Genomic DNA, 27,961 nt, shown 5'->3' with positions numbered 1-27,961 from the left:
CGGTTTTATTTGCCCACGCTTTGAGATATTACTGATGGAGATTTCAGCCTCAAAGCCAATAAAATGGAGGTAAATGTGATTTAATTTGTGGTGCTCTCAGCATTGAAAAATGAAATTTAAACCAGCCTTAAATGTTCAAGCCATCAATTCAACCCACTCCGAGGAAACATGTATTAGATCTATTGATTAACTGATATTAAATTGACTTAGTTCTGCCTCAAAAGACACCCTTTGTTTTTAGATGTGCGACCAAAATAATAAAAAAAAGTTCAATTATTATTGTTGTTGGCCATTTAGGGACGCTCACCCAAACCACAAACATTGCATCCCTTAGTTTCCATGGTTTCAACCTCTTCTCCACCTCTAGCGGTGACTGAAATGTCGAAATCAGCTGACCGACATTTCAGAGGTGCAGCCCCAATTTGAGTGCCGGTATATGTTTGCTTATTGTGCAGGGTAAAAGACAGCCACAGACAGTCGGGCAATCATTACTGGTCAGACCAGTGTGCTGCCAGGGAAAATGTGTTTGTCCAATCTAACCAATCATTTGTTGAGTGAAGTCAGAAAGTATGAGTTAATGGAAGAACTACAATTATACTTTAATGGGCCTGTTTAATAGTTCTAGTCATTTCTACTGTATTATTTAGATTTTTGTTTCTCAAGTAACAAGCTTTAACTTGTCCTCCCCCCCCCCCCCCCCCCCTCCACAGGTGGTTCCCCAGTCTTGGCTCCCAAGAGCAGCGCGGCTCCATTAGACAAGGGTCCAGTTCCTCTGAAAGTCAACCTCCTGCAGTTCAGAAAGAATGTTTCTGACCTCAGGATCCAACTCCATCAGATGAGACAGCAGCAGGTGAGACCCCTTTTTAATTAATTTCGAGTGTGTTAGTATCCACTACGGCTTTGTATGTTGGTCTGCCAGTTCAGGTTCTCTCATATCTCATTCCCACTGTGTGCATCCCCTCAGGTCCAGAACCAAGAGGCATTACGAGTCCAGCTGAAGCGGGCAGAGCAGGAAATCAGTGTTAAACTTGCAGAGGCCATGCGAGGCCTGGAGGACCCTGTGCAGAGACAGAGAGCTTTGGTAGAAGAGGACAGGCACAAGTACTTGGGTCTGGAGGAGCGTGTCCTCACACAACTCGGGTAAGGCTGCTCAAAATTCCCTGATTCACTTCCATAACAGGTGCTGTGCTTTATATAGTCTAATATGGACAGATATGGTTGTTTGCATTCACTACTGAATGTTTATTGTTGTACATATTAGAGGTGATTTAGTACACACCCATGCGACTCCAGTCAAGGTGTTTTCATTTATAGGAAATCCCCGAAAGGCTTCATTTTTTATCAGCTTACCTGTGCTATTCACTGCTAAAGTCTTTGACAAGCCAACGCCCTTGAAATTACAGCTCACAGGTTTATACAGGCAAGCCTGACTCTCAAGAGACAGCAGGCTAGAACAATGGACCCAACTGTGGAGGAACTACCCTGCTCTTGTTTTGATTCACTTGCTTTATCTTGCCACCAGGGAGCAGTAATTGAATCTTTTTTATTTGGATGTTTACAGGCAAGGTCAAACAGTGTTGTCTTGCTAGACAGTAGTGAACACATGCTCCAGTAAATACAATGGTAGCAGCTCATGGAGACTTGAGAACAGGCGGAAGTCAGTAGAAGAAGCTCTCTGTTACCCTTGGTATTCAGCCAGTCGTGAGTCAGCAAAACACAGCTGCTGGCTCTTTAAATAAGGTTTGGTAATTAGGGTTGCTTGGCCTTAAGACCAGTTAGAGAATGTGGTGTGAAAACCACTGCCCTCTCAAGAGGAGAACTAAATCTATCATGACCTAAGTAGTGGATTAGGTCACATGTTTGGATCCCTTACTCACAGTTTCAGTTATAGTGTTAATTTACAGCATATGAAAGGAACATTTTTTTGAGCAATGGCTGTCTTTAGTACTTCATATCTCAAGGATCTTTAAAGGCTGCCTCCTACACTCTGACACACAGAAATGTTGGAGACGTACTGTAACTGTTTTTGTCTGTGGGAGGCTCGATAAAAAGGTAAAATCTGATTTATTTTGTCCTAGGCTGGTATTTCCCATCATCATTCCTATTACCAGCAGGCCTCGGCATAGCAGGGCATTTAACACACTGTCTCCTTATTACCTTTCCCACCCCCTTTAGGGAAGTTATACAAAAGAGGGTTTCTCAGGGGTACCGGGCCACAATGAAACACCATTTTAGTCCCTCTCATGCAATCCAACACTGCACACAATGTTATCTTTCAGCACATTTCCCTGCAGAGTAGCCCTTTTTTTCTCAAGCACTGGGTTTGTTGGGAAGCAGCATACTGTGGTTTCTATGTGAGGAAGTGCTCCTATGCAAATAAGCCCTCATTCAGTGTGTAAACTTTTGTGGTTGTGGGATGACATCCAATCCAAGCGATCTAATGGAGACAGGAAAATGAAGTGCTTAGTGGAAATTATTATTGTCAGTGTTAATTCTTGTACATATTTTGCATATGTTCTAGTTTCTTATTTTTTTTATGGATCATGTCCCAAAGTCAGCTCTCACCTTTGTCCAATCAGTGTCGCTGTAGTTATCCTCAAGATAAATGATTGTGTCCTGCCCCCTGGTGTTAGAAAAGAATACATAAAACAGTGTGAAAAGTATTACTCTTAATCAAAATGTAGATAGATATCAGTATAACAGAAACAAAGAGTCCCTGAAGTGGATTTACATATTTACATAAAAACATTTAATCAAGAGTTTCCATTAATTTTTCATTTCTTCTGTTGAACATGCTGCATGCTTAAAAGATTCATACACTATTTACTGAAAAATTGTTGTAGGAAAACAAATAAACTACAATTGTTTGTATGTGCATTTTCTTTCCTCTCTGCAGTGAGCTGGAGCAGTATGTAGGCTCCCTGCAGAAAGACTCGGCAGCGACACAGAGAGTAGTGACTCTGAAGGACGTGGAGGAGGGAGCAGTGACTCTGAGAAAGCTGGGAGAATCTCTGGCAGGGCTCAAAGGTAAGACAACAAATAGTATTCTCACTAGTAGGTACAATGTTGTGCATAGCAATCTGGCCTGACATATAAATAAATATAGAATACAAGCCAATAGTGCTGGGCAATATGATTGAATAACTACTACTGCTCAAATGTAAAATCACAATTGGTAACGATGTTTCTCGGTGTGTTTCCTCAGGAGAGTTCCCATCCCTACAAACAAGAATGCGGTCTGTGCTCAGGGTGGAAGTGGAAGCAGTCAAGTTTTTGAAGGAGGAGCCTCATAAACTGGACAGCATGCTGAAAAGGGTCAAGAGCCTGACTGACACACTCAGCAGTCTGAGAAGGTAGGTGAAGAAAAAAAGTGAGTGCTGGAGTATGAGGGCAGAGAGAGAGAGAGAGGGAAGATAAAAACAAAAAGCACTCTGCAGAGCTTCTCACAGGTTTCTATGATGTGCGAGATTGTACTATTTGATTACGCCTTCATCCCATCAAAGAGGTCATTCGGTGTAGACAGTGGAGTGTGGCGTCCAACTTGATACACTTCCATCGCCTTCACTGAACCGATAAGTGAATTACTGTGGCGGGGACGACAGCGCCTCATTTCCATTTTAATATGTCACAGATACCGGGTTCACTCTCAACTTTTCTCTCAGTCTCCCTCCACGAATCGCTTGTCATTTACCCAAAAACAGTCGCCAAACCATGTTGGCCAGCCACCACATTGCAGTATAGCTTTTGGTGGTGTCATGTCAGAATTAATCAAAACATTTTGTCAACTTTATTATAGGGTTTAATGTGTTTTCAGTCTGGATGTGAAAAAAAAAGACTGTACATATTAATTTTGGTTGCAAATGGATTTCTATCAATGTTATGTATTGTTTTGAAAAATATTAATATCATATATAAGTGAGTAACCCAGTGTTTATATCGTATACTGTTTCCCTCCTCTGTGCAGATGTGCTACTGAGGGCCCTCAGAAAGGACCTGATCCCTCTGCTAATGTCCCAGTGGACAACAGCTCTTCAGCAGCGGCAGAAGCTCCCGCACCATCAGTCCAGCCTGGCTCCACATCAGCCCCGCTGGAACCCCAGAGCTCCACCATCAAATCAGAGGTGATGCCTTCCTCTCCGGTGGTCATCCATCATGTCCAGAGCTCCCCGGTCCACATACAGCAGTCCCAGCAGTCTGCAGCCTTGACAGCTCAGCCCAGTCCACCGCTCACCCCCAGCCCCTCACAGATCCCCAGTCCCACCCCGGGCAAGAGTCAAGGCCGGGACTCTCCCAAGGGGGCAGCCTCCGATCCACCAAGTCCTGCCCATCATAAGAAGACACAAGGGAACCCAGTGAATAATGGAAACGGCACTGCCCCCCAGAGTATTGTCTTAGAGGAGCTCCAGAGCAGTCAGGACAAGAGCAAAAACAGAGCTTTCTCCATAAAGGTAGATTTAGTCACCTTATAATTGTCATTTGGATTTATTTGTATCCCACATTGTAAAGCTGGTAATTTTTCTTTCCTCTCATGAGCATCCTGTAAATGTCAACTCAATTACTGTGATTGACATTAATTTGGCTTTTAAAGCACCTGTAATGAATAATTTCCTTCCTCAGATTCAGAGAACTTTTGAGGAACTCTCTCCCCCTCTTTGCCAATTTTCCCCTTGCAGGCAGCAGAAAAGGAGTGGGAAGAGAGGAGGCAGAACATGGGTCACTATGATGGAATAGAGTTCGACAAGATCCTCCAGGAAGCCCAGGCCAACATGATGAAGGGCATTCCCAGTCTAGAGGTGGAAGAGAACCCAGCACTGACCCCTGATGCCACTGCAGAACAAGCAGACATCCACAATGCTGTGGAGTCACCGACAGGTGCAAATCTAACAACTTTAAGACACTAACATGGATTCCACACATTTTACCTTTTATTGACATACGTATGAACACATTTTAAGTACTGTATGTCCCCTTATAGAATTTTGTCTCTGTTATTTTGTATGACCGAAGAGCCCCAGTCTGAGCCTCACTCTGATAAACCAGGCAAGAAGGGGCCTGAGAAACTCCCAAAGCCTGTGATGGAGAAACCAGCCAAACCTGCACCGGAGAGACCCTCCAAGACTGCCACCAAGCCAGTCTCCACTGACAGCTTTACTAAGCAGGGGTCTGAAAAGTCAAGCAAGTCTCCACCACCACCTCCTCCAAGGAAGACTTTCTCCAGCTCGAGCTCAGGCATGACTACCACACGCTCCGGTGAAGTGGTCTACACCAGCAGGAAAGAGTCCGTCTCGGCTCAGGTCAGTCTGATAGGTGGTTGTCTGTTGGTTTTTTTCACTCTTTGTTTTTTTCACTGTTAGTGCTCTTAGCACCGTTACCCATGAGCCGAGCCATTTAGAGGCAATCGGAATGCTCCCGATCTTGCACCTTTAAACTCCAGTGTGTGTGTAACAGTGTTTAGCATTTGTACATACTTAATGACGAATGCATTGTATTTTTTTTTCGTGAAAAATACAATGCATTTAATTATTAATTATTACAGTCGAACAGTTTGGGAAGTGTGGTTGTTTAGTTTACTTGCTGAGAGTTAAGTAAGATGAGTAGATTGATACCACGTTACCACTAAGTATGGAGCAAGAGTCAAGAGGTGATTAGCTTAGCTTAGCATGATGACTGGAGGAATTGGGGAAACTAGCCTGGCTGGTTAGACAAGTAATGACTAAATCATTTCCTTACAGGAGGGTGAAGAGGACACTCCACCGCCCAGTCCACTACCAAAGCCAAACAAGGTTCCACCAGAGACCAAGCCGAAGCCCGCCACCCCTCCCCCCGTCACTCCTCCTGTTACCAGAGAAGAGGAGGATGAAGGGGACAAAATCATGGCAGAGCTCCAGGTTAGATGCACATGTACACTCACACACCTACACAATCCCTCAAACGTGAACAAAACAATCCAATAGGTGTAAAGGCCTCTGGATTTGGTTCATTTCTGCACTGCGGTAGTGGGTCTATCATTTCTTCCCATGGTGGCTGTTTTGGTGGCAAAGGATGAGTACTCACAGCTGCCAAAAGAGTTAACTCCTTGATTCTGAATCTAACTTTGTCACGTGTCGGGTTCTACAGCTGTGACAAAGGCGAAGATACTCAAACTTCCTCCCTCCTCAAAATCCTTGTTCCCATTTCCCCTTCACCTTTCTCCACTCTTCAGGTTTTCCAGAAGTGCACGGTTAAGGATGTAGGGGTGAAAAATTTGGTAGAACCAACTTCTCGAATTGAACCTCAAATCAGAGAACTAAGACCGGGGCCCTTATTGCCCCTCAAAGAGAAAAAGGTAAATTATACATCGCCGCGCAGCTACCCACCTAACTGCCTGCCTCTGCCTCTGCCTCTGGCCACTGTCTGATACAATCGATGGCCGTGTCTTAACCCTTCTACGACTTCTGCACACTTGCTTTGGCTCAAGAGAAACCTGTAACAACTGCCTCCAAAAAGCTCCTTTTTCCTTTTCGCCTCAGTTTCCTTCCCTCTTTTCATTCAGCTGGATATCTCAGCTTAAATATACTTCAGGATTAAGTCTGCATAAAATGAAGCCTCTGAAAAGATGCTGTGTCTTTTGTGCGCCTGGACCAGACAATGATGTGTTTTGCCACTGATTTAATTATCTCTTGTCAATAAAAAGACCTCGGCACTGTATTCTACAGGCAATTAAATCGTCTTGTGTCTTTATTTTTTCATCCAAAATCAACGGAACAAATGTTTCTTAAATGATTGACAATTGAGAGAACAAAGTAGTTAAAACTCCCTTTGCGGACACAACCTGTTTTTGCAGACTTGGTTCACTCAAGGTCAGTCTGGCCACTATGCATGCTACTCTCCACCACTTGTACTTTTCTGAGGGATTACTTTTCTGTTTCTCTTTGTCTTTGCACAACTTGACTTCAGTTTGCTTTCCCAGCTTTACACCTATATAACCAGCACAGCCCTATCATTTTTCACACCAGATTAAACAATATGCACATTTGATAAGCTTTTGTCAATTGATGTGGCAAAGAGGACGAATATGTCCAAGCGCAACAAATTGGACTAGTTCACAGCCAAGTTAAAACATTTGATCAAATAAAAGTATCAGTTTAGAAGTATATGGCAAGCTACTAGTTACTGTACATAATAAAACGTAAAACGTTAGGTAATGTTGCAAAGATTGTGGCCCAAATGATTTCACTGAAGTGAAAGTAGTGTGAGAGGCGCTTTGCATAGTATCAACAGTATACTGTATGAACAAGACAGGGAACAGGATGTATACAGGTTAGTAGGAAATGTATAAAAAAAGAAAACTTAATTTATATATTATATACAGTAGAAGGGCAAATACAGAAGACAGTGTTTAGCCATCAAAAGAAGCTGATTTGGCTGTTAGTATTGGCTTGTAGTATTGGCTTTTTAAACTATAATATTGATTCATTTTCCCTGCATGCATTTTGATATATGGCATTTAGCATCAGAACAGCATGTCTTACAGTATGAGTATCAGTTTACATGCTGTATATATTTTGCTGTTGCCTTGTAGAAGGTAACTGTCCAATGCAGTGTTGACACTGTGGATACTACTGCAGTAACGTATGTGAATTCACACTAATCCAACAGCAACCAGACACACCAGTTGCACAGTAATATTATTCCCTCACAAACTGTCCTAGCAGAGCTCTGAGCCCACTGGAGATGATAAAGATCCAGACACAGATGAAAATGGGAATACTACTCTCCGACAGAGCCAAGGGGTGTGTATGACTTTATATTTATATATTCACATTATATCAAAGTATAGTTAATGTATGTTCTAGATTTGAGAGATTTTAAACAGCTACTTCTTCATTTCTCAGGTCATATACTATGTGACTGGTCAGATTCCCAAAGAGCATCCAGCCCCTTCAGGAACAGAGGAAACCCCCGAACACCGAGAGCCCACACAGCCTCCATCACAGGTGTCAAATGTCAATGTTAACGACAATTCTCCAAGCCAGCAGCAGCAGCAGCCACTGTCTCCACCACCCAAATCACCCCCGCCTGTAACACCTCCACCTATATCACCTAAGCCTGTGGGACTGAAAGGATTCAAACTTCCAAGGATGCAAGTTAAACGCTCCGAATCCTTGAAGACCAGTGCAGAAATGGAGAAGGGAAAAATCCTCAACAAAATTAACACTGAAAAGAAAAGTAAAGTCATCCAGCAACGTGTTTCTTCTAATAAAAATATAATACCCGAGCCTGCGGCTACCACAGCAACCAGTACCATAAGAGTGGTGCCTAAAAGTTCTGTTGCTCCACCAAAAAAGGCTCCAAGTGAGGACAGTGATCCACCAGAATCTAAATATAATCGTGAGGAGTGTAATGAGGAGGCTAGTCTTAGTCAAGACTTGCCTGGAGAAGAGGCACCTCCACCCCCTGACAACATAGCATTTATGATCACTAACACCAAAGTTCAGGCCCTTTCCTGCGGCGAGTACCAGGAACTGGTCAATGCCAAGAAAGGTGTCCAGACTGTTACTGTAGGTAATGCAACTTACCGAGGGAGCACCACAGCAGGACCCAATGCGCAACAGGATAATGGCTTCAACAACAAGCCTGTCATCATCATTTTTGACGAGCCTATGGACATCCGTTCAGCGTACAAGCGCCTGTCCACCATCTTTGAATCTGAGGACGACCTGGACAGGATGCTTGCAGCAGAGTGCATCGAGGAGGAGAGCGAGGAGTCGGACACCGAGAGGAGCGGTGGGCTGCAGGTTAAAGCGGGAGGGACCGAGGTGGTTGATGGCAAGAACGTCAGCACTTCAACGGTCACTGCAGACCACATATTATCATCCTCATCTTCATCATCAATATCTGAGCTCACGGACAGTGGAGGGAACTTAGAGTCAAATAGTGCTAAGCAGGATGTTAAGAAGAAGTTCAAATTTAGGTTCCCTACGAAACAGCTGGCAGCGCTGACCCAGGCGATTCGCACTGGCACCAAGTCAGGGAAGAAGACTATACAGGTGGTTGTCTATGAAGATGAGGAGGAAACCGACGGTACTATCAAGCAGCACAAAGAAGCTAAGAGATTTGAGGTTACACGCTCAAAATCCTTTGCAGACGCTCCCAAGGCAACAGGCTCAGCCGCGCTGAAGAGGCAGAACTCCGACTCCCTCTACAGGACGGACGAGATCCGGAAGAACACCTACAAGACACTGGACAGCCTGGAGCAGACCATCAAGCAGCTGGAGACCACCATCAGTGAGATGGGACCACACTGCCCTGGGGAGCCAGTCTGCACAGAGGAAGCTAAAGCAGAGTATGGGACAAGCTCAGAAGGAGTGGGGCTGAAGAGGTCTTCCTCTCTCCCTACCTCCAGAGGGCCAGGTCCTAAGATACCCAGCAAAAATCCATTGCTGAAGAAGACTAAACCTCAACTGCTTCCTCGCCCTGTAGTCATCCCTACTACCACAACCACCACCACTGTCCCCAGTGCGCCCACCACCGTACGACAGGTTTCTCTCTAGCTCTTGTTGCTCCGGGAGGCTTTGGGTCCTACTTTTTCAGTTTACAACCTACCTTCACTCCAACCCTAACCACTGAAATTACAAAATCATTAATCCACTCCACAGGTGCTTCGAAACGTTGGAAATGCCCCCCGTGGCTTTCTCTCTCTCTGTGAAATCATGGTGACATGATTGGGGGTGGCATTTTGTTGGGTTCCTGGCTACCGTGTTTCTCCTTCAGTTCATTGCTAAACCTCTGAGGTTTTCAGCAAGTGGCAATTCATCATCAAAAACACTCTCATGATGATTGAGCTCTGACATCTTCCTTATTCTTGACTGCATGTACTACTGTGTATTGACTTTAAGGTGTATGGTCCCACTGGGTGCATGATCTCTCACTGGTGTTAATCGTTAAGGTGTTACCTGTCGGTGCCTTGATTTTTCATACTTCCTCTGTGGTGTGTGTTTTTTTCTTTCTTTTGTTTATTTTCTTGTTTTGTTTTTCGTTTGGATCCCCTTGCAGAACACCAGTGTCGCTTCCCCTACTAGTCGGATGCCCGTCCCTTTGTCTGCGAAGTCCAGGCAGTCGCCGGGTACTACTGACAAAGCAGGAAAACAGCAAAAACTGCAGGACGCTCAGAGGCAGTTCCGACAGGTAGTTTTACTGTAGGGCCTTACCAGAGACTAGAGGAATCAAACGTATAGGGATCAAAAACATGAGGCATGTGTTATTAGAGGGGAAAAAAGACTCTCAATGCTGTGAGATTTCAAGTGTTTTAAAAAAAGAAATAAAGTCACCGTGGTGACAACTGTGGATTTGTTAATGTTTCTCTCGAGTCTGCTCTGACAAGAAGGCATGTTTGACTTTTGACTGTTACCCCATAACATCACTGTACTGTATGCTTTTGCATGTCCACACTGCTCATGGTTTTCACTGTGTTGGTGACTAAACAAAAAAACAAAAAAAAAAAAAGGAAAAATGGCAAAGAAAAGCGGAATCCTACCCTGTCATCATCTGAGTTGTCATCACATCTCCCGTTCCCATCACAGCTGAGTTCCTAAACAGTGTTGCCAAATCCCAGGATGCTTGTGGCTAAATGTTAAAATACAAACCTAACTGACTTTTCGGCTATGCTCCTCCCTTCTCACAATGCACCTCTGCTCAACCCAACATTACTGCACAGCTTCTTAATTAACCTCACGTGATATATTTCCTTACCCTCAAGACCAAGCCACAACTCACCATCTTGCACCGTCAGTTTCAGTGGAATACCAGCCCACATCTCCCCTGTCTGCTCCCACTCTTCAAACTCCTAAGCCTGTTATCAATTTCTCTCCGGCCTTCCTATGCATCTTTACCTTGTGAATCTCCCCCCACAGCCCCTTTACGAGGCCTAACTCTAACACGAGCAGTCTGTGGAGATGTCCCTCCTGTCCGCCATCGCACGGTCTAACCTTTGCAGTGTTCTGTTTCTTGGTAACATGTCTCTCAGTCCAATGTGTCTCACTCTTCATTTAACCTAGTAAAAACAGACCTGTTTATGTTTTGGTATTCATAGTTGTGTCTCAGTGATATCAATGTTTGTGTAGTCTTAGTGCGTTTCTATGTGTATAACTTGTAGTTTTTTTTAACATCGTCTTGCCTTTTATATGTATTATTTGACCAGATTTCTTTTTTGACAACCAGTATCTGTTTTGGCATCTCTGTTTGCAGGCTAACGGAAGTGCTAAAAGAGTGGGAGGGGATCATAAAACTACTTCCCCTACTATACCCACCTCTAAAATCCCTGCTTTTTATCCTAGCTCTACTAAAGGCAGCTCCCAGTCTGTGCAAAACTCAGATGCAACTAATCCCATTAACCCTTCCTCTTCCTCCTCCTCCTCCTCTGTAATAAAATCCAACATCCTGTCCTCTCACGCTCCTCGTTCCGGTTCCCAACCCTCCTCCCACATCCCCTCCCTGTCTAACGGATCCCTTAAACTCCCCACACCCCCACAGCACACAGGTAAAGCTCTCTCGTTCTCCTCGCAGACTCAGAATGGTCGAGTGCACTCCTCCTCCTCCTCTTCATTCTCCTCCTCTTCCTCATCCTCCTCCTCCTCCTCCCCCTCCCCTCTGTCGCCCACTCCTTTGGGCCCAGGTGGAAAGAGCATCCGCACCATACACACGCCCAGCTTCACCAGCTACAGGTCCCACAACGGCAGCAGCGGCAAATCCTGCATCCCAACAGCCACAGCAGCAAAGGACACCACTTAGCCCCATTATGGCCCCTCTGGCTTTACCGCATAGCAGGTAGAGCTGGTCATGTTTCATTTTGTATTGTTTTGGTTTGTTGTTTTTTTTTCAGTTCCTGTAAAAGTATTAAGTGATGCACTTCATGTTTTATTTGACACTGGCATTCTCACACCAATGCTTCTATCTCTTTTGAATTGCAATTTCCATTTTTGAAAAAATATTTACTTGGATTCTGATTCTTTCTTGGAGGTGTACCACATGTTCTGTCAAGAATATTTTGTAATGGAACTAAAAAAATGTTTAGTTTTACCACTTTGTAGATGAAAGTGGAAGGCTCTCGTGGTGTTGGAAATCTATTTTTCTTGCTGTAGCTATGAATAGGGAATATAGAGTTGATGTACAATCACGAAGTACCATGTAAAAAATGTGTTTTATTTTTCAAACCAGAGATTGAATAACCATAGTATATTTCTTAAGTTGTCAGACATTCAACACAGCCCTTGTAAATGCCTTTTATGAGTGTATACATAATGTATACAGACACGTTAAAGTTGAACTCATTATTAACTTCTGTTTTCTAAGAATATTTTCACATTTTTCACCCATATGAACTGCCAATTTCTTTTACAGATTTGTAAAACTGGTATCATAAGTAATACAAGTTTTCATTTTAGTGTGCCTATTTGCCAAAGTTGTTGGACAATGACTCACTTCAGGCCTAACCCAGTCACAAGATTTAGGGGAATTTACATGCACTCTCTTGATGTGATGGCTGAAGTGTTGACCTCAGTGTTTGTACTGTTGGTCTTGGTTTGTTAAGTTAACATGTATTGTTGTCTAAATGTAAACTGTACTAAAACAAAGTAAATCAGTTCTACCACATGTACATAGATGCTTATACTAAGAAAATAAGTAGTTTTGTTAACATACCAAAGTTTATTTGTATGCATGCCTTTCAAATACTTTAGGAGAGTGATGTAAAAAAAAGAATTATGTTTGCACAAATAGGTTTTGTAAATATCTGGTTTTCTCTCATTTTTGTAAAGCTTTAAATCATACTATAAAGGAGCAATGTGGTAAAGACAAAAACTGTGTTGGAGTAGCAAAAATAAAGACTTGCATGCTTGTAATGCATTGAGCTTTTGAGTTTTGTTTCTGGCTTCCTGTTGAATTCTTTTAGCTTGAGTCTAATTTGTGTGTGTGTGTGTGTGTGTGTGTGTGTGTGTGTGTGTGTGTGTGTTTGCACGTGTTTGCGCGAGTGTGTGTGCGTGTGAGTGTGTGCGTGTATAGTTATAAAAAAAAAAAACACACACAACAGAGCCATACTCTAGTTCTCACTTCCACTTCACCTGGCTCTTCTCACAGTAGTGCTTTTCCACTGCTAGTCAATAGGAATTCTGCATTCTTCTGAATTAAGTATCTCGACAATTAAAAGGTAAGAATATGATATCAATAATACTGATAATAATAATACTGATCCTGATTCTGACTAATGCTTATTGATAGTGCTACATGTGAGGGCTTGATGCCCTACATTTACTTATACAATCTTGCTCTGAATACATGATTAATTAGTAAAGGACAGAGGTGGTGATTAACTACTAATCATGTTGAAGCGTGTACCCTTTTGTAAATTTTAGTATTTAAACTACTGAAACATTAATTTGTTTTATTTGCCACAGAGCACCAAATTTAGTTTATTCTTCTTTAAAATCTAATTTTGAAACCATTAACTAAGGTGCCAATATGTTAATTTACATTGGTATACTTAGTGATACTTCTTGCACTGGATCATGTATATTGCAGTTCATCACATCAAGGTAAGTTAAGAGGAAATACATGACCAGATATTGTTTGCCATAAAAGAAAATAAAGACTTTTAAAGTTGTTTCTCATAATTTAATTTTTATATTTTGTGAGTCTGGAAATGTTTTTAAATCTTAAACTATCTGATAAACACTTTTTTCTCATCACTTTAAAGTTGTTAATCTGTAACTGCAGTTAGCTGATTAAAATAGTTAGTGTGTTCTGCAAAACTGGTTTCATTTTGGCCTTTCGAGGATATTTCCTCTTTCTAATAAGCCTCATTAACATATGATTTTGGATGTGGGTTTATATTTTGTCACATGAAAATCATCTTTTTGTCACATGCATCTTGCATGCTTAGTTTTGTTATGATGTCACAATGTGTGATTTAGTGAATCACTTGACAACGCTATCATCATAACAGGTTATTTGTGTCTATGCTGCAACAGGCTGATCCTCTCCACAACAACAATGAACATCTCAGAGGACGAGATACCGGGCTTCTATGGCAGTGACTCCCACCAAGAGAACATTCTATTTTCTACATTTTACATCCTGATTTTCATCATGGCTGTGCCTGGGAATGTCTTGGCGCTGTGGACCTTCTTTTGCCAAGAGAGCACGTCTCCATTTAAGGTCTTCCTGAGGCACCTGTCTGTAGCAGACACCTCTTACGTTCTCATTTTACCCATGCGTATAATTTACCACCTGTCCAATGGTTACTGGCCTTTCGGACATGTCCTCTGTCAACTAGCAGGCTTCCTCTTTTACCTTAACATGTACTGCAGCCTTTACTTAATGAGTTTCATCAGCCTGGACAGATTTCTGGCTGTGGTTTTAGCCATAAAATCCCACACAGTGAGAAAGGCTATGTATGCAAAGATTGCAGTTGGCATACTTTGGGTGACAGTTATTGTGTCTATGAGTCCTATACTTTTCTCTAAAAAGAATGTGACCAACAACTCAACTGGCATCTGCAACAAACTGTACCTAGAAAGGACATCTCACATGGCTTTAGTTTCCACTATTGTGGCATTTATTATTCCCCTCACCACCATAGTGGTTTGCTACATACTGATTTTGCTGAAACTAAGGGCAATCAAGCAACGGCCAGTGAAGGACAAAGCTATAAGAATGATCATCCTCGTTGTGATGAACTTCCTGTTTGCATTTGTGCCCTACCATGTGAACAGGGTAATCTACATTGGAAGCCACGATCATATGACTGCAGCAAGGCACGAGTCACTGGGTATAGCCAATCGGATCACATCTGCACTGACCTGTGTTAGTGGTGTACTGGATCCTGTGATGTATTTCTTCCTGAACCGTTCATACAAGGACAAAATGCTTCAGCTGTTCTGTAAAAGATGAAGATGATCAATAAGCAACAAATATTTTGTAGATAATAAATATTTTAAGACAATCTGTGCTCTTTTTGTATCATTCGAGAGGTGTTCAGACACGAATGCATTCAAGCTTGGTTGAATGGTCACTGGTGCTAAACATAGACTCTTTGAACAGCCTTAGTAGGTGAAAGATACTCCTCTGGTTGGTCTGTAGGACACTTGATCATTTACCAGCAAAACATTTTTGTGTAATTGAATGTAAGATTTATCTTGATTTTTTATGGTAACCTAAATATTAATGATACAAAACTTCCACTTTACAGTAGTTGAGATGTTACATTAAAGACATATGTGTTACAATGACACATTTCCGTTGTAATGTTCGATAACTTTTTGAGGAAGTTAAATAAATTATCAGCGACTACTTCATCTTGTCAGCAACTCGTCCAAGACATAGTGGCACAAGTTAAATTTAGTCAGATATTTTTAGTCAAGGTTACCACACTTTATTTTTAAGTAGATAACATATTTTATGCAGTACAACTTACATCTAAGCCTATATAGTTACTTAGTACAGACCCACGCCCTTACAAAATAGTTCTGCAGGGCAATGCATTGCCCATAACACATTTTACTGCAATAAGTGTATTTTGACTTAAAAAAATACATGACTACAATTTGCAATAACTATTGCTATTACTACTATAACATAATATTTGGCGTAATACAGTACCTGCGAGATGGGCTTTGTACAGTTATAGTACTCCAAGTATTTAAGAAGATTGATTTTTACCCAGTTTGACTCCTGCGAGCACCCGTATTATGACTTGTTACCAAGGCAGCCAGGAAGAAGCTGTGAAGGGAGCGGACCGTGAGTGTATTCTTCTGTTTGTTTAACGTAGCTTCATATGTTTTCACCAAGAGTTGGTGTTTTAGTCTATATTCTGTCGAAGCTAAATACGTAGATAAATGATTGTCTTGTTCTATTAGTCTTTAAACTAATTAATGTCGTGGCGAGCGCGTTGGACAGATGTTTCGTTAGCTATAGTTAGCTAACTAAAGTTATGTACAACTGTCTTTACAGGCTGCCACCATGGGCACCGCATCCTCTTTGGTCAGTCCAGGAGAGGTAATTGAGGATGGATATGGGGGCGAAGGAGGGGAAGCCTGTGAGATACCAGTGGAGGTCAAGCCCAAAGCCCGACTCCTGCGCAGTTCCTTTCGCAGAGGACCTCGGGTGATTGGGGCTAGTTTCAAATCCACAGGTTCTGTGGATCTAGAGTATGCTGCCGAGTATGAACGACTCCGTAAAGAGTATGAAATCTTCCGTGTCAGCAAGAATAACGAGATCTCGTCCATGCAAAAGAAGGAGGCCAAGGTGGATGAGGAGAACAAGAGGCTGAGAGCTGAGCTACAGGTGAAATGAATTAACAGGAGACTACTGAGATTCAGATGATACTAGTTTATCAAAGCACAAGCTTAAAGGCGGCAACATTTAACAGTTTTAACATTTCTTATGATGATGTTCATGTTCAGGCTCTGCAGAAGACCTACCAGAAGATCCTCAGAGAAAAAGAGAGTGCTCTTGAGGCAAAGTATCAAGCTATGGAGAGAGCTGCCACCTTTGAACATGACAGGGACAAAGTAAAACGACAGTTCAAGGTAAAACCAAACCACGTGTTACTGAAGAGCATTCTTTCCAGTAATCGTTATTGCAACGCTAACCAATTGGCTAAATACATGACCACCAGATTTTCCGGGAGACAAAAGAAAAGGAAATTCAGGATCTCCTGCGGGCCAAGAGGGACTTGGAGGCCAAACTGCAGCAGTTGCAGGCTCAGGGCATCCAGGTCTATGACCCAAATGATTCTGACTCAGATGACAACCAAACCACTGTTACTGGTAAGACCCAGAAATCCACCATGTTTTATTCATGGATCCATCCTTCCAGTATGTAATTTAAGGTCTTGTTTTTTTTATGATGAAATCTTCCAAAGCCTTGTATTATGTATTCACTGTATGTCTTCAGCTGTAGGGACACAGTGTGAGTACTGGTCTGGTGGTGTGCTGGGAAGTGAGCCCTCCATGGGGAGCATGATGCAGTTGCAACAGACCTTTCGAGGACCGGAATTTGCCAACAGTTTGATAGATGTGGAGGGACCCTTTGCAAATGTGAGCAGAGGTAAGTAAACTTCAAAAGTCTGTAGAAAGAAGGGAGGCATTATGACGTGGGTTTTAGGAAACACGGAGGTAATCAAATATCTTTACCCCATGGCCATAGTGGCTGGAAAACTAATTTTACCTTTAGAGAAATTGACCCCTACATACATTACCTACTTATTATAACTTTTTAATGGGTGTATAGTTACGTTTACATACGGATAGCTTTTGAAGTATGCATTCACTTATCTCCTAATGTTTGTATCGCAACTTTTCATGTGTGTTTTGTGTCAGATGACTGGGATGCTGCAGTGGCCAGTCTGCTTCAGGTCTCACCTCACGTTCCCCAGGCCTTGTGGAGCAACACAGTGCGCTGCTACCTAATCTTTACCCAGGAGACCAACGCTGAGCTTGATGTCTTTATTAAGGTTGGTTTAATGGGCACTGTGGACAAACTATGAATATTGTGTTATTGTTGATTATTATATTGTGGCACTATTGTGTTTTTCATTAATAGCGCCGTTTCTTGGACTTAAAATTGGACTTAAAATTACTTTTGTTGACTGGTAAATCTTTTCCTCATGTTTTCATTACAGAAACATTCACCTGTGTTACGCAGAATGTGCGAAGGTCTCGGCCATTTCTACCTGAATGTCTGCTTCCCAGAGGAGAATGCTGCCTCATACGCTGTGGAGCGCAAGCAGGAGATTGAAAGGAGCTCCGTGTGTGTGCTTCTTGTCAAATCTACTGTCACTAGGTACAGTCAGTCCTCTACCTATCCCCATCGTATATCCCCCATGTATTTAAGATTGTACTTGTATTATGTGGTCTAACAATATTCATGCACGTGTGTAGCTCTGTGGTGGAGGATTGTGACGAGGCGTTTGTGAAGAATCCGGATGGCCATCCACTGGTGCTCTACCTCAGGACTGAAGAAGATCACAATTTGACTGGACCCACAAGGCAACTGCTAGAAAGGATCAATGCTGCAGACAAGGCTGCTAAAGTCAAGGTTTGTGTGCGTGCCGTATATTTATTAAATTAAAGCAGAAGTTGTTTGTTTATTGCTTTTTAAAGTTGACATTCTGTATTTTCCTGGTTGCTCGATGCCACACAGTGCTTGCGCTTACATGTTTTGAACATTAACCCAGGTGGTGGATCATAGTGGTTCTGCAGAGGAGGGAGCTCACCTCATTTATTTGCAACTGGAGAAAGTCATCAAACAGGTACAGACTATCAGCAACATCAGTCTTTACATCGATACAATTGCAAGTTGGGTATGCATGGTGATATATGTTCAATCCTCCCGTCCGTGTCGGTGTTTGAACTTCCACTTCTACTCTCACTATGTAGGAGTTGCTGGGACTTGAAGGAGCAGATGTTGATTCTACGGACTCTGGGATGGAGGAGGGACGTGAGGAGGACTCAGGAGATGTGCTGTGGGACCTGCATGATGAGCAGGAACAGATTGAGTCCTACCAGCAGGCCTGTAGCAGCAGCACCACCTCTCAGTTAGGCTTCCAGAAGGTAGAACAGATGTTCCCCCCTCTTTTTAGCTCTCTTAATCTTGTCTTCCAGTCTAATACTGTCAGTAATCACTGTAAGACTGTGTTGTACCTGGTGTCCTTCTCAGTACATAGATCGTTTAAATGACATGATAGCTGCTCCACCTCCCACCCCACCTCTGCTGGTGTCTGGTGGTCCAGGCTCAGGGAAGTCTCTCCTGCTCTCCAAATGGTGAGAACTTATTCATTCAGTTCAGTGTAATATTTTTTTTGTATGCTTTTGTGGTATGTTGAGTAGTTCTCCTAATTTAACACTTTTAGGCCTGTTTTGGTCAATTTCCGCTCGCTCTACTAGCTTTCTGGAAAAATGGCACAAGGACAAAAATAATTCAAACATTATGTTTATGTTACATTATCTTCTTAAGAACTTAATAAGACCCACTCTGTAAAAGGTGTTGTTTTCAGCTCTTTTTAATGGTGTGATGTGTCATCAAGGAACAGGACTTTCTGTAAGGTTTGTCTAATCTTCGTTCTTTAATCCTTTTCAGGATCGAGCAGCAGCAGAAGCAGTCCCCCAACACCTTGTTCCTCTATCATTTTGTTGGCCGCCCGCTTTCCACAAGCTCGGAGCCGGTTCTCATTATCAAACGCCTCACAGTCAAAGTAAGGGGTCTCTCTCAGTGGCTCTTCTAGAGACTAAAGACAGTCTCGCTGAATAACTGTGGGAATGTGTTTTCTGTCTGTTGTCACATAGCTGCTGCAGCACTTCTGGTCCATTTCCGGCTTGTCGATGGAGCCCAGTAAGATCTTAGAGGAGTTTCCCCGCTGGCTTGAAAGACTATCAGCACGCCATCAAGGGAACATTATCATCATCATCGACTCCATTGACCAAATACAGGTACACTCCAGATTAGACGATTACTGTTTTGTTTCAGTCACCTTGAGAATAATTCATTTTTTTACAGAATAGCTTCTAACACTACTATTTTTCTACTTTTTTCAGCAAGCAGAAAGACACATGAAGTGGCTAATTGACCCTCTGCCTGTCAACGTCCGGGTGGTGGTATCTGTCAAAGTTGAGACTTGTCCTCAAGCTTGGAGGTGAAACCCACAGTTTGATTTCTAAACATCCCAGTCAATTTACTGTACATGTGTTGTATTGCTATATATTTCCATGCAGTGGTATATGTTTCTAAATATGCTCCTGTAGTATTGCCATTCATAATTCAGTGAGCATGCCTTATTAGGTTATGGCCCACACTCCACTTAGACCCACTGAGTCCCAGGGAGGTCAGGAGCATTGTCAATGCAGAGTGCCAGAGCCTGGATCTCAAACTGACCAAGGACCAGGTCAGTTATCATCCAGAGGATTTGAAAGTGTGGAGAGACATTTGGAATTGTTAGCAGAAATACGTTTATGGGAGAATGCCACAATTAAATGTTGTATCTTTGTTCCAGGAGAAGAAGCTAGAAAGGCATTGTCGCTCTGCATCAACCTGCAATGCATTGTATGTCACACTACTGGCAAGAATGATCATCAGGTTAGTCACCTCTGGTTTCACGATTCTAAATGTAGTTACCATCGCAGAACAATTCTGATACAAAATGAGTTAACTTTGTGTTTCATTGCAATGATTGCAAATCTTTATATAATGGTCGAAGTTTCTGTGACTCGCTTCAGAGAACTTTGGTTGAGTAAATCCATTCCGTACTGGATCTTAAACATGCATTATGGGGGTTAAAAATGGTCTTCCCTTCCTAAGTCTGACGTGGATGTCTCTGAATGTGTGGCTAAGTTAGTTTTAAATTGTGATTGGCAAAATGTCCATGTTTTGTTACTGGCCAGCAGTATATCAGGTTGGTCACTGGAGAAGGGCCTGGAGCAGTGTCTACAGTGTCAGGACACCATGTCACTCTACCGTCTGGCACTCAAGATCACCCTGAACTCCCTCAACACAGACAGAGAGCGACACATTATGACCGAGGTGACCTGCAAAACTACACTGTCACCATGTTGTATTGTGTTTTCATGGTACCGGTCACGTTTAGTTTTCATCCGTTTTTTTGCTGTAATTTCTCTCTGGTTTACTTTAATCTGGATTTTCTTTCTCTATGTAGTAAAATAATATGTGCTTATTTATTTGTCTCTCCTTAGATTCTGTGCCTTGTGTGTGCCAGCCATAATGGAGTGAGTGAATCAGAGGTGCTAGACCTTTTCCCAGAACTGGAGTTGCCTATCCTGTCCACTCTGCTTTACCGTCTGAACAGACTCTGCATTGTAACCCTCCGTTGTGGGCTCATCAGGTTCCAACACCTGCAGGTAACTGGGCTTTGGCCAGTAGAATATTTAGCACAAAATACAAAATGCATAAAAAACTATAATATCCTTTGTGAAGTTTTTGTCTGTAAGTGTGTGTTTGTTTTTCAGGCTTGGGAAGCTGTAAGGTTGGAGTTCCTGAGTGGAGGAAGTAGCTCAGCTGCTTACAGAGAGAAACTCATACAGTACTTCAGTCAACAACTCAGGTAGAGTACTCATCTTCTCCTCATACAACACAACGCACCTTCTTCTGTCAGTACCACTCATGTCATTGTGTACGTGTAGCCAGGACCGGGTTACGTGGCGTGTCGCAGATGAGCTGCCCTGGCTGTTCCAGCAACAGGAGGATAGGACGAAATTACAGCTTAGCCTCCTGAACCTGTTTGTTTCCCAAAACCTCTACAAGAGGTAAGAAGCATGCATACACACAAGCTGATACAGGACATTTATTTAGGTATGGGTCTAGACGGTATGTGTTTTCTTTTTCTAGGGGTCATTTCTCTGAGCTGCTAGCCTATTGGCAATATGTGGGCAAAGACAAAAGCTCCATGGCCACTGAGTACTTTGACTCCCTGAAACACTATGAGAAGAACTGTGAGAGCGAAGACAGCATGACCAAGCTGGCAAACCTGTATGAGACCTTGGGACGGTTCCTCAAAGACCTGGGCCTCCCTAGCCAGGTAGTGTACACGCTTGCAATATTTGAATGAGTATTAGCTTTCAAATCACACAAAAAAAACACGTTAATTGTTCACTTGACAATATTCTTCTGCCATTTTCTTGTTTTCTGTTTCGGAAAGTGCACATATTGTCAATTGCATATGTATTTGATTCTTTCTGTTTTTGTAGGCAGTAGCACCTTTACAAAGGTCCCTTGAGATTAGGGAGACAGCCTTGGACCCGGACCATCCCAGTGTAGCTTGCTCCCTGCACCAGCTGGCTGGGGTTTATGTTCAGTGGAAGAAGTACGGCAACGCTGAGCAGCTGTACAAGCAGGCCCTGGAGATAAGTGAGAATGCCTACGGAGCCGAGCATGCCAGCGTAGCACGAGAGCTGGAGTCCCTTGCCATGCTCTATCAGAAACAAAACAAGTAAATGGTTCTCTCTTGTTGTTGACGTGCATGGTGTTATTTATAATTTCCAATATAATAATAACAGAGGCCCTCGTTTAATGGCTTACACCGGGCATTCTTACAATCAGGTACGAACAAGCAGAGAAACTCAGGAAAAGGTCAGTGAAGATCCGTCAGAAGACTGCTCGCCAGAAAGGTCATATGGTAAGCAGCACAGATACCCACATGCTTCTCCATATGCATGTATGCATCATTTGTTTTATGATGTGCATATCTTTTTGTCAATTCCTCCTTTCAGTACGGCTTCACTTTGTTGAGACGCAGAGCCCTACAGCTGGAAGAGCTGACGCTGGGAAAAGAAACTGCAGACTCTGCCAAGACACTCAATGAACTAGGTGTCCTGTACTACCTCCAAAACAACATGGAGTAAGGCATACATGTAGCAGCTGGAATGCACACAGACAAAGACACTCTGCATTGTGGACATTAATTGTGTAATTGCGTCTCCCTCAAATCGCACCTTCTACCTAATTCTTGTTTATTTTTTTTGTTTCTTTAGTCTTTATTTGTCTGAATAGATATCTTAAATCCCACTCTTTGCCATCACCAGTGCAGCCAAGTTATTCTTGACCCGCTCTCTGGAGATGCGTCAGCGCGTCCTCGGTCCGGATCACCCAGACTGTGCGCAGTCCCTCAACAACCTGGCTGCACTGCACACAGAGAGGAGGGAGTATGAGACGGCTGAGGACATGTATGAGAGGGCGCTGGACATCCGCAAGACGGCCTTGTCCCCAGACCACCCCTCACTGGCATACACACTCAAACACCTGGCCATGCTCTATAAACGCAGAGTGAGACACGTGTGCATGTTGACAATGAAACTTTAATGTTTGAACAGCTCATTCTGTGCTTGTCGTTGGCTGAGACTCTGATTTCTGAGATGTGTGTGTGTTGTACAGGGGAAGCTGGAAAAGGCTATGCCGCTGTATGAGCTGTCTCTCGAAATCAGGGAAAAAAGTTTTGGGCTCAAACACCCCAGTGTGGCCACGGCGCTGGTCAACCTGGCTGTGATCTACTGCCAACTAGTGAGAATGTCCATTATACTTCATTCAGTCTGTTCCACATATTCCCGACTTGTTTCTTAAGAGCTATTTACACATATTTGTAGAGAGCAAAGCTGACTGTAGATTTGTTTTGTCTTTGGCAGAAGAAGCACAGTGAAGCCTTGCCTCTTTATGAACGAGCACTGAAAGTGTATGAGGATAGTTTGGGGCGCTCACACCCACGGGTCGGAGAGACCCTAAAAAACCTGGCTGTGCTGAGGTACAGCACTTGAGGTTGCATTCAACATTCGGCGAATCAGAAGTTTAATCATGAATGTTGAATTACATTTAAAATATTTTTTCTTTCTTGCCTTTTTATTCCGTTTGTAAATAGCTATGAAGAGGGCGACTTCGAGAAGGCAGCAGAGCTTTACAAACGTGCGATGGAGATAAAGGAGGCGGAGCCGTCGTCGGTGTGTGGTAACGCTCCGTCCCGCCACTCCTCCAGTGGGGACACATTCAGTCTGAGGGGACCGGCTCCCATCCCACATGTCCAGAGGTGACTCTGTTCAGACACTTATTGCCACAGGGGAACCGTTCTGGTCATCACACTGCGATTACTGTCTAGATGGAGGTTTTAGGGTTTGGTCAAATAGACTGTACCTGCCAGTATAATAATGAGATCTGTTTAATGAATCTGTGAAACCTGTGTATTTACCACAAGTATTTTTTTATATTTCCTACATAATCATGTGTGTAAAGATCTTCAGTTATATATCACTACTTCTTATGGAACTCAAGTTTACATTTATCACTGATTCAGACACTTTGTTCCTATTTACGTGACTATACTGTGCATATCAGCAAATTAGCTGCACAGACTAATTTGCTGGCATGGAACGCTATGAGGGTTTGGCATATCATAACCCATAAAACATAATTAATAACCAGACACATTCTGTGATTTCACTGTACAGCAGATAATACCCTATGTACTTTTTCAAAAATTGTCAAATATTTACAACAATACAACTTATTTTTGCCATTATGCCTTACCAAAACTGTTAAGACCTCACACATATTTGTTGCAAATTCCTGATGTTCTGACTGAAATATTTTAGAGCGCTAATGTCGCTAAAATGAAATGTGCGTATTGTGAAAAATGTGTATATTTATGTTTAGATACCATTTATGTTTACATTACATGTTTACCTACTAGTATAGAGTACATGATCCAAAAAGAGAAAATGTAGAACCAAAGATAAGGGTCCAAAAACAAGCCGAGACCACGTCTTACCTCTGGTTAAGATTTCATGCTGTTTATGCAGAGCTAGATATCTGTGTATTTATTCATTAACAAAAAGGATTGTAAAGGATTGGCCAAAACCAAGATAGTGCCATAAGTTAAAGTACAATGGAGTACTTTAACTCCATTGTTGTTTGACTTTGATTTGTATGTGAATCCCAAAGGGATACATTAACACATTATTATAACTTAAGTTTTTAAATATATTTGTGTATTAATATAATGTTATTATATGTAAAAGCTGTACAGGACAACAAAAATCACATCCAATATATCGAGAAGATTGTATTCCATCTAATAAATACTTAATTGAGACAACTTAAACATGTTTAAATGTTTTAATCTGTTACAGCAGATGTTTGTTTTAAAGCTGAGTGAATGACACAAAGGTAGGCAGAAAACGTATTCACTAATCAAAACTGTAGAAAATACACATTGTGACAATGTTATCTTTGTATACATTTCATTAGAGACCGTACCAACTCCAAGTGCTAAACACCTTCCTAGTATGTCAGCAAATTATAAATTTGACTGGACTGGACTTTACAAATGGTGTTGTGTGAAATGTCATCAGAAGCACTTTTCATGCATTTCCATTCTTTAGCTGAACTCTGTAATTGTTTATTAATTGGCTTTTTTACGAGGATGCTTGTTATCAAATAAACCAATGGAATAGACGCACGAGAAACTGCATGTCTTCTCTGAATAGCATCTTCAGATTGTTGCCTACAGCTTTTTCATCCGAGCCATCAGGTCTTCTAGGCTCTGTTCAGTCTCCCCCACTGTCTCCCCACGTTCTGTCTCCTGGTAAGAGAAAACAATATTGTCAGAATTTAGTTGATCATCTGTCACAGTGAATATTTAATTTACTTTACAATTACAATTTTAAAACGTATGCTGCATTTGTCAGTAATAATCTCACATATTTTAGATTGATGAGCTCAAACATGTAAAACTATCAGTTAAGCCCTTCAAAGCTGTGTTGCGTTACCAAATACTAACCTCAACTGGAATGGTGTAAGCCACGGTAATGCCTTCTGGGAGGTCAGGCACAGCGCCTGAAGCAGCCTGTAACTCTGCGTCAGTCACTTCTGATACTAGTTCAATACCTGCATGTTACAATGGTGTGCCTGTTAATACACATAAGACAATATACTGTATTGTACAAAGACAGATCTGACACTGTTAGATGGAATAGTTGTTTGTTGCATGCTCACCCCAATCATTGTCCTCGTGTACGACCTCCTCCTCCACTTCCTGTACAGCTTCAACCTTTGGGCACTCCGCTTCTTTCTTCTGAAGAGAAGCATTCATACAGATAGACGCGGTTAGCTTTCCCAACTGGTGCAGCACCGCAAATAAAAAAGGGCTTTTAGCAGATATTACATCGCAAGCACGCACCTTGTACTCTTCCTGTTGTCTCCCGCAGTGGCGGTCAGTACACTGGGGGTTGGGTTTCATGGCCATGGTGGGGAAGAAGTCCTGCATGGCGTTGTAGCCGAGATAATAACTGACGGTTCCAAACTTCAACAGAAACCTGAAAGACAACAACATTTACCTTTAACTATACAGACAGTCCTTCCACCTTTAGGTTTCCCAATGCTCATAAATAAATATATCTTACTTTAGGACGTTTTGCACCAGGAGGCCTGCGACCACGCCCATTGTTGTTGGTAAGCTGGCAGCACACACGCCGTCTCTTTTTAGGGTCTTCTCATCTATGTTCGCTGCCACCACCAGAGGAGGAGCACACTATCAAAGGATATGACACTGTAACTATTACAATTGTTTTTCTCACAGGGCAATGTTGTTCAAGTATTGCAGAGGGTGAATATATTTTCAGTGTAAAGAAAAGATGTTTGTGTGTGGACATACAGCGAAGCATGCCGTCTCTCCGGGAATGATGAGCTGGATGTGTCCTGATACAGCGTTCTCACTGACACCAGACTCCATCCAGATCTGACCGAGTTCATTACAGGCCTGTGACAAACAAGATAAGATGAAATACAATCTGCAAAGGTAACATGTACAAAGCACAGTGTGTATAACATGTTGTGACAGTGCTGCACTTACTGTATTGATAGCCATTCTGGCCTCATAGTTGTCCACACAGCTCAGGATCAAATCCACCGGCTTCCCTTCTTCCAGCCCTCCATAACTGGGAAGACACAGAACAATCTGTTGTGAAGGTTTGGATCACTAAGGCATAGTAAAACTAGAAACTGGAGAGTAGGAAATGCTCACCTGATGCGCTCCATAAAATGTGTAAAATTGTCCATTGTGGTGATATTGTAGTTGTGGGTTTCGAATGACACATCTGGGTTGATGTTCCTGTTGGGTAAATCGAGGAACATGTAAGCAAAAATAAACTTAATGTCTCTATTTTGGGGGAGAAATTTGATTAATTTAAACAATCGAATACCTGAGTGTGTGTTCTGCAGCTTCCACTTTACTGAGGCCTGCCTGGTGAGGCTGGAAGAACAGTCTGTTCATATTGGCCAGCTCTACTTTATCGTAGTCAAAGAGGAGCAACTGTGATGGCGCAAGCATAGACAAGATTGGGGGGGAAGCACAGGCAGACAATCTACTGAACAACATGAACAGGTACAAGGCAATGTAGAGGAAATAAGAAAAAACGTTTGTATTACCTTACCAATGCCACATCTAGTGAGCATTTCAGCTGTCACACTGCCAACTCCCCCAACACCAACCACAGCGACTGTGAATGTCCGGATTTTCTGTCAGGATATTGCAAGATGATTATTTTATCATTGTAATGAGGTCACATGGTCTTTAAAAAAGACTTAACCTTAAGGATGCCCACGTGAAAGTTTGTATACATCCGCATTTCATCGCACTAAAATGCACATTGGTATTAATATCCAGTGGCATGTTTTTGAAATTGATATAGACTTGAAGAACAATGTCTGTTCTTCCATAGTTTTAGTATTACCTTAGTATAATATTGTGATAATTACAGCAAAAACAAACTGCAGTGAATAAAGAACAATACTTATATATCATACCTCATAATCTTGCACGATGCCCATTCTCTTTAAAGCCATTAGACGACTGCAATGACAACACAGCTGAGGTTAGCATTGTGGTCTATGAAGTACCACCATATGGGATGAGCGAGTCATTAGGCGTAGCCTCTTAGCGCTAAGATCAGCCCGGACAAATTCTGTCAAAAAACGAAATGTATAAAATACAAAGTCACCTGTATGGGTTGGAATCCACAACCTCGGCGCTCATTTTGTCAATCTTCGGTCTGTGTAGTCGCTGGCTTTGAGCATCCTCCACGGCACACTGCTTCTGCTTACACTTTATCAACTCATTTTCCAACTCTCTCACCCGCAGCTTCAGTTCCTCGACCGTCGCCATCAGGAGAACAAATATCTCCAAACAACGTGAACGAAATATAGGTAATATTGTAAATAACAATAAAGCAAATGGTCAAACTAGACGGCTATGTCGGTACGGAAAGTACACGTCTTCAGAACTCAAATCAGCAGTCAGAAGGTGTGTTCCCGTAAATAACGTCCGTGTAGAAAACGAGTAACGTTTGCAAATACCTCAAATTGTTTCTACGTTATTAGCTGATTATTTCAACGGTTTACGAGGACATGGACTGGCTGTTAAATTATTTATATCCAT

The 27,961-nt window shown here is 42.4% G+C and overlaps 4 protein-coding genes across 19 annotated transcripts in view; 3 read left to right on the top strand and 1 right to left on the bottom strand.

Moving 5' to 3' along the window:
• kiaa1217 (KIAA1217 ortholog) overlaps positions 1 to 12,882 on the top strand; it is a 95,801-nt gene extending 82,919 nt beyond the window's left edge. For 7 of the 15 annotated variants that reach the window (XM_031850432.1, XM_031850428.1, XM_031850426.1 and 4 more), the window contains 13 exons: positions 711 to 850; positions 965 to 1,140; positions 2,897 to 3,027; positions 3,206 to 3,353; positions 3,965 to 4,448; positions 4,674 to 4,872; positions 5,008 to 5,294; positions 5,733 to 5,888; positions 6,203 to 6,325; positions 7,692 to 7,772; positions 7,875 to 9,512; positions 10,036 to 10,167; positions 11,227 to 12,882. In XM_031850432.1, coding sequence (XP_031706292.1) covers positions 711 to 850; positions 965 to 1,140; positions 2,897 to 3,027; positions 3,206 to 3,353; positions 3,965 to 4,448; positions 4,674 to 4,872; positions 5,008 to 5,294; positions 5,733 to 5,888; positions 6,203 to 6,325; positions 7,692 to 7,772; positions 7,875 to 9,512; positions 10,036 to 10,167; positions 11,227 to 11,769 — 4,238 coding nt within the window. In that variant the 3' untranslated portion in view covers positions 11,770 to 12,882. The remainder of the gene's footprint in view (positions 1 to 710; positions 851 to 964; positions 1,141 to 2,896; positions 3,028 to 3,205; positions 3,354 to 3,964; positions 4,449 to 4,673; positions 4,873 to 5,007; positions 5,295 to 5,732; positions 5,889 to 6,202; positions 6,326 to 7,691; positions 7,773 to 7,874; positions 9,513 to 10,035; positions 10,168 to 11,226) is intronic. The other 8 variants (XM_031850431.1, XM_031850427.1, XM_031850434.1 and 5 more) reach the window with 8 other exon arrangements.
• A 135-nt stretch (positions 12,883 to 13,017) lies between these two features.
• On the top strand, positions 13,018 to 14,959 carry LOC116385197 (uracil nucleotide/cysteinyl leukotriene receptor). Its single transcript, XM_031850442.1, has 2 exons — positions 13,018 to 13,183; positions 14,004 to 14,959. Exon 2 carries the CDS (start codon positions 14,026 to 14,028, stop codon positions 14,923 to 14,925), a length of 900 nt encoding a protein of 299 aa, XP_031706302.1. The 5' UTR covers positions 13,018 to 13,183; positions 14,004 to 14,025; the 3' UTR covers positions 14,926 to 14,959.
• A 757-nt stretch (positions 14,960 to 15,716) lies between these two features.
• Positions 15,717 to 25,872, top strand: nphp3 (nephronophthisis 3). 2 transcript variants are annotated; one of them, XM_031850401.1, is made up of 28 exons: positions 15,717 to 15,771; positions 15,985 to 16,317; positions 16,437 to 16,562; positions 16,652 to 16,802; positions 16,930 to 17,082; positions 17,355 to 17,488; positions 17,657 to 17,817; positions 17,916 to 18,072; positions 18,212 to 18,286; positions 18,414 to 18,587; positions 18,694 to 18,797; positions 19,114 to 19,228; positions 19,320 to 19,463; positions 19,569 to 19,666; positions 19,813 to 19,915; positions 20,024 to 20,106; positions 20,415 to 20,550; positions 20,721 to 20,885; positions 20,994 to 21,088; positions 21,168 to 21,290; positions 21,373 to 21,562; positions 21,732 to 21,973; positions 22,084 to 22,159; positions 22,254 to 22,381; positions 22,566 to 22,806; positions 22,915 to 23,040; positions 23,163 to 23,278; positions 23,393 to 25,872. In XM_031850401.1, the coding sequence occupies exons 2-28, from the start codon at positions 15,994 to 15,996 to the stop codon at positions 23,559 to 23,561; spliced, it is 3,909 nt and encodes a 1,302-aa protein (XP_031706261.1). In that variant the 5' UTR covers positions 15,717 to 15,771; positions 15,985 to 15,993; the 3' UTR covers positions 23,562 to 25,872. The 2 variants fall into 2 exon arrangements, with proteins under 2 accessions (XP_031706261.1, XP_031706260.1); XM_031850400.1 differs by having other exon boundaries at positions 20,412 to 20,550.
• On the bottom strand, positions 24,629 to 27,850 carry uba5 (ubiquitin-like modifier activating enzyme 5). Its single transcript, XM_031850402.1, has 12 exons — positions 27,525 to 27,850; positions 27,331 to 27,376; positions 26,953 to 27,042; positions 26,727 to 26,836; positions 26,549 to 26,635; positions 26,378 to 26,462; positions 26,180 to 26,284; positions 25,929 to 26,056; positions 25,706 to 25,841; positions 25,522 to 25,600; positions 25,307 to 25,413; positions 24,629 to 25,108 (listed from the first exon to the last, which is right to left on the bottom strand). The coding sequence occupies exons 1-12, from the start codon at positions 27,686 to 27,688 to the stop codon at positions 25,031 to 25,033; spliced, it is 1,215 nt and encodes a 404-aa protein (XP_031706262.1). The 5' UTR covers positions 27,689 to 27,850; the 3' UTR covers positions 24,629 to 25,030.
• Positions 27,851 to 27,961: the final 111 nt, after the last annotated feature.

The sequence above is a fragment of the Anarrhichthys ocellatus genome, unplaced genomic scaffold (genome assembly GCF_004355925.1).
Source record: "Anarrhichthys ocellatus isolate YVR2014 unplaced genomic scaffold, GSC_Weel_1.0 scaffold10, whole genome shotgun sequence".
Taxonomy (NCBI): Eukaryota; Metazoa; Chordata; class Actinopteri; order Perciformes; family Anarhichadidae; genus Anarrhichthys; species Anarrhichthys ocellatus.
The sequence above is the reverse complement of the archived record's forward strand: the minus strand, read 5'-3'. Positions and strand labels throughout refer to the sequence as shown.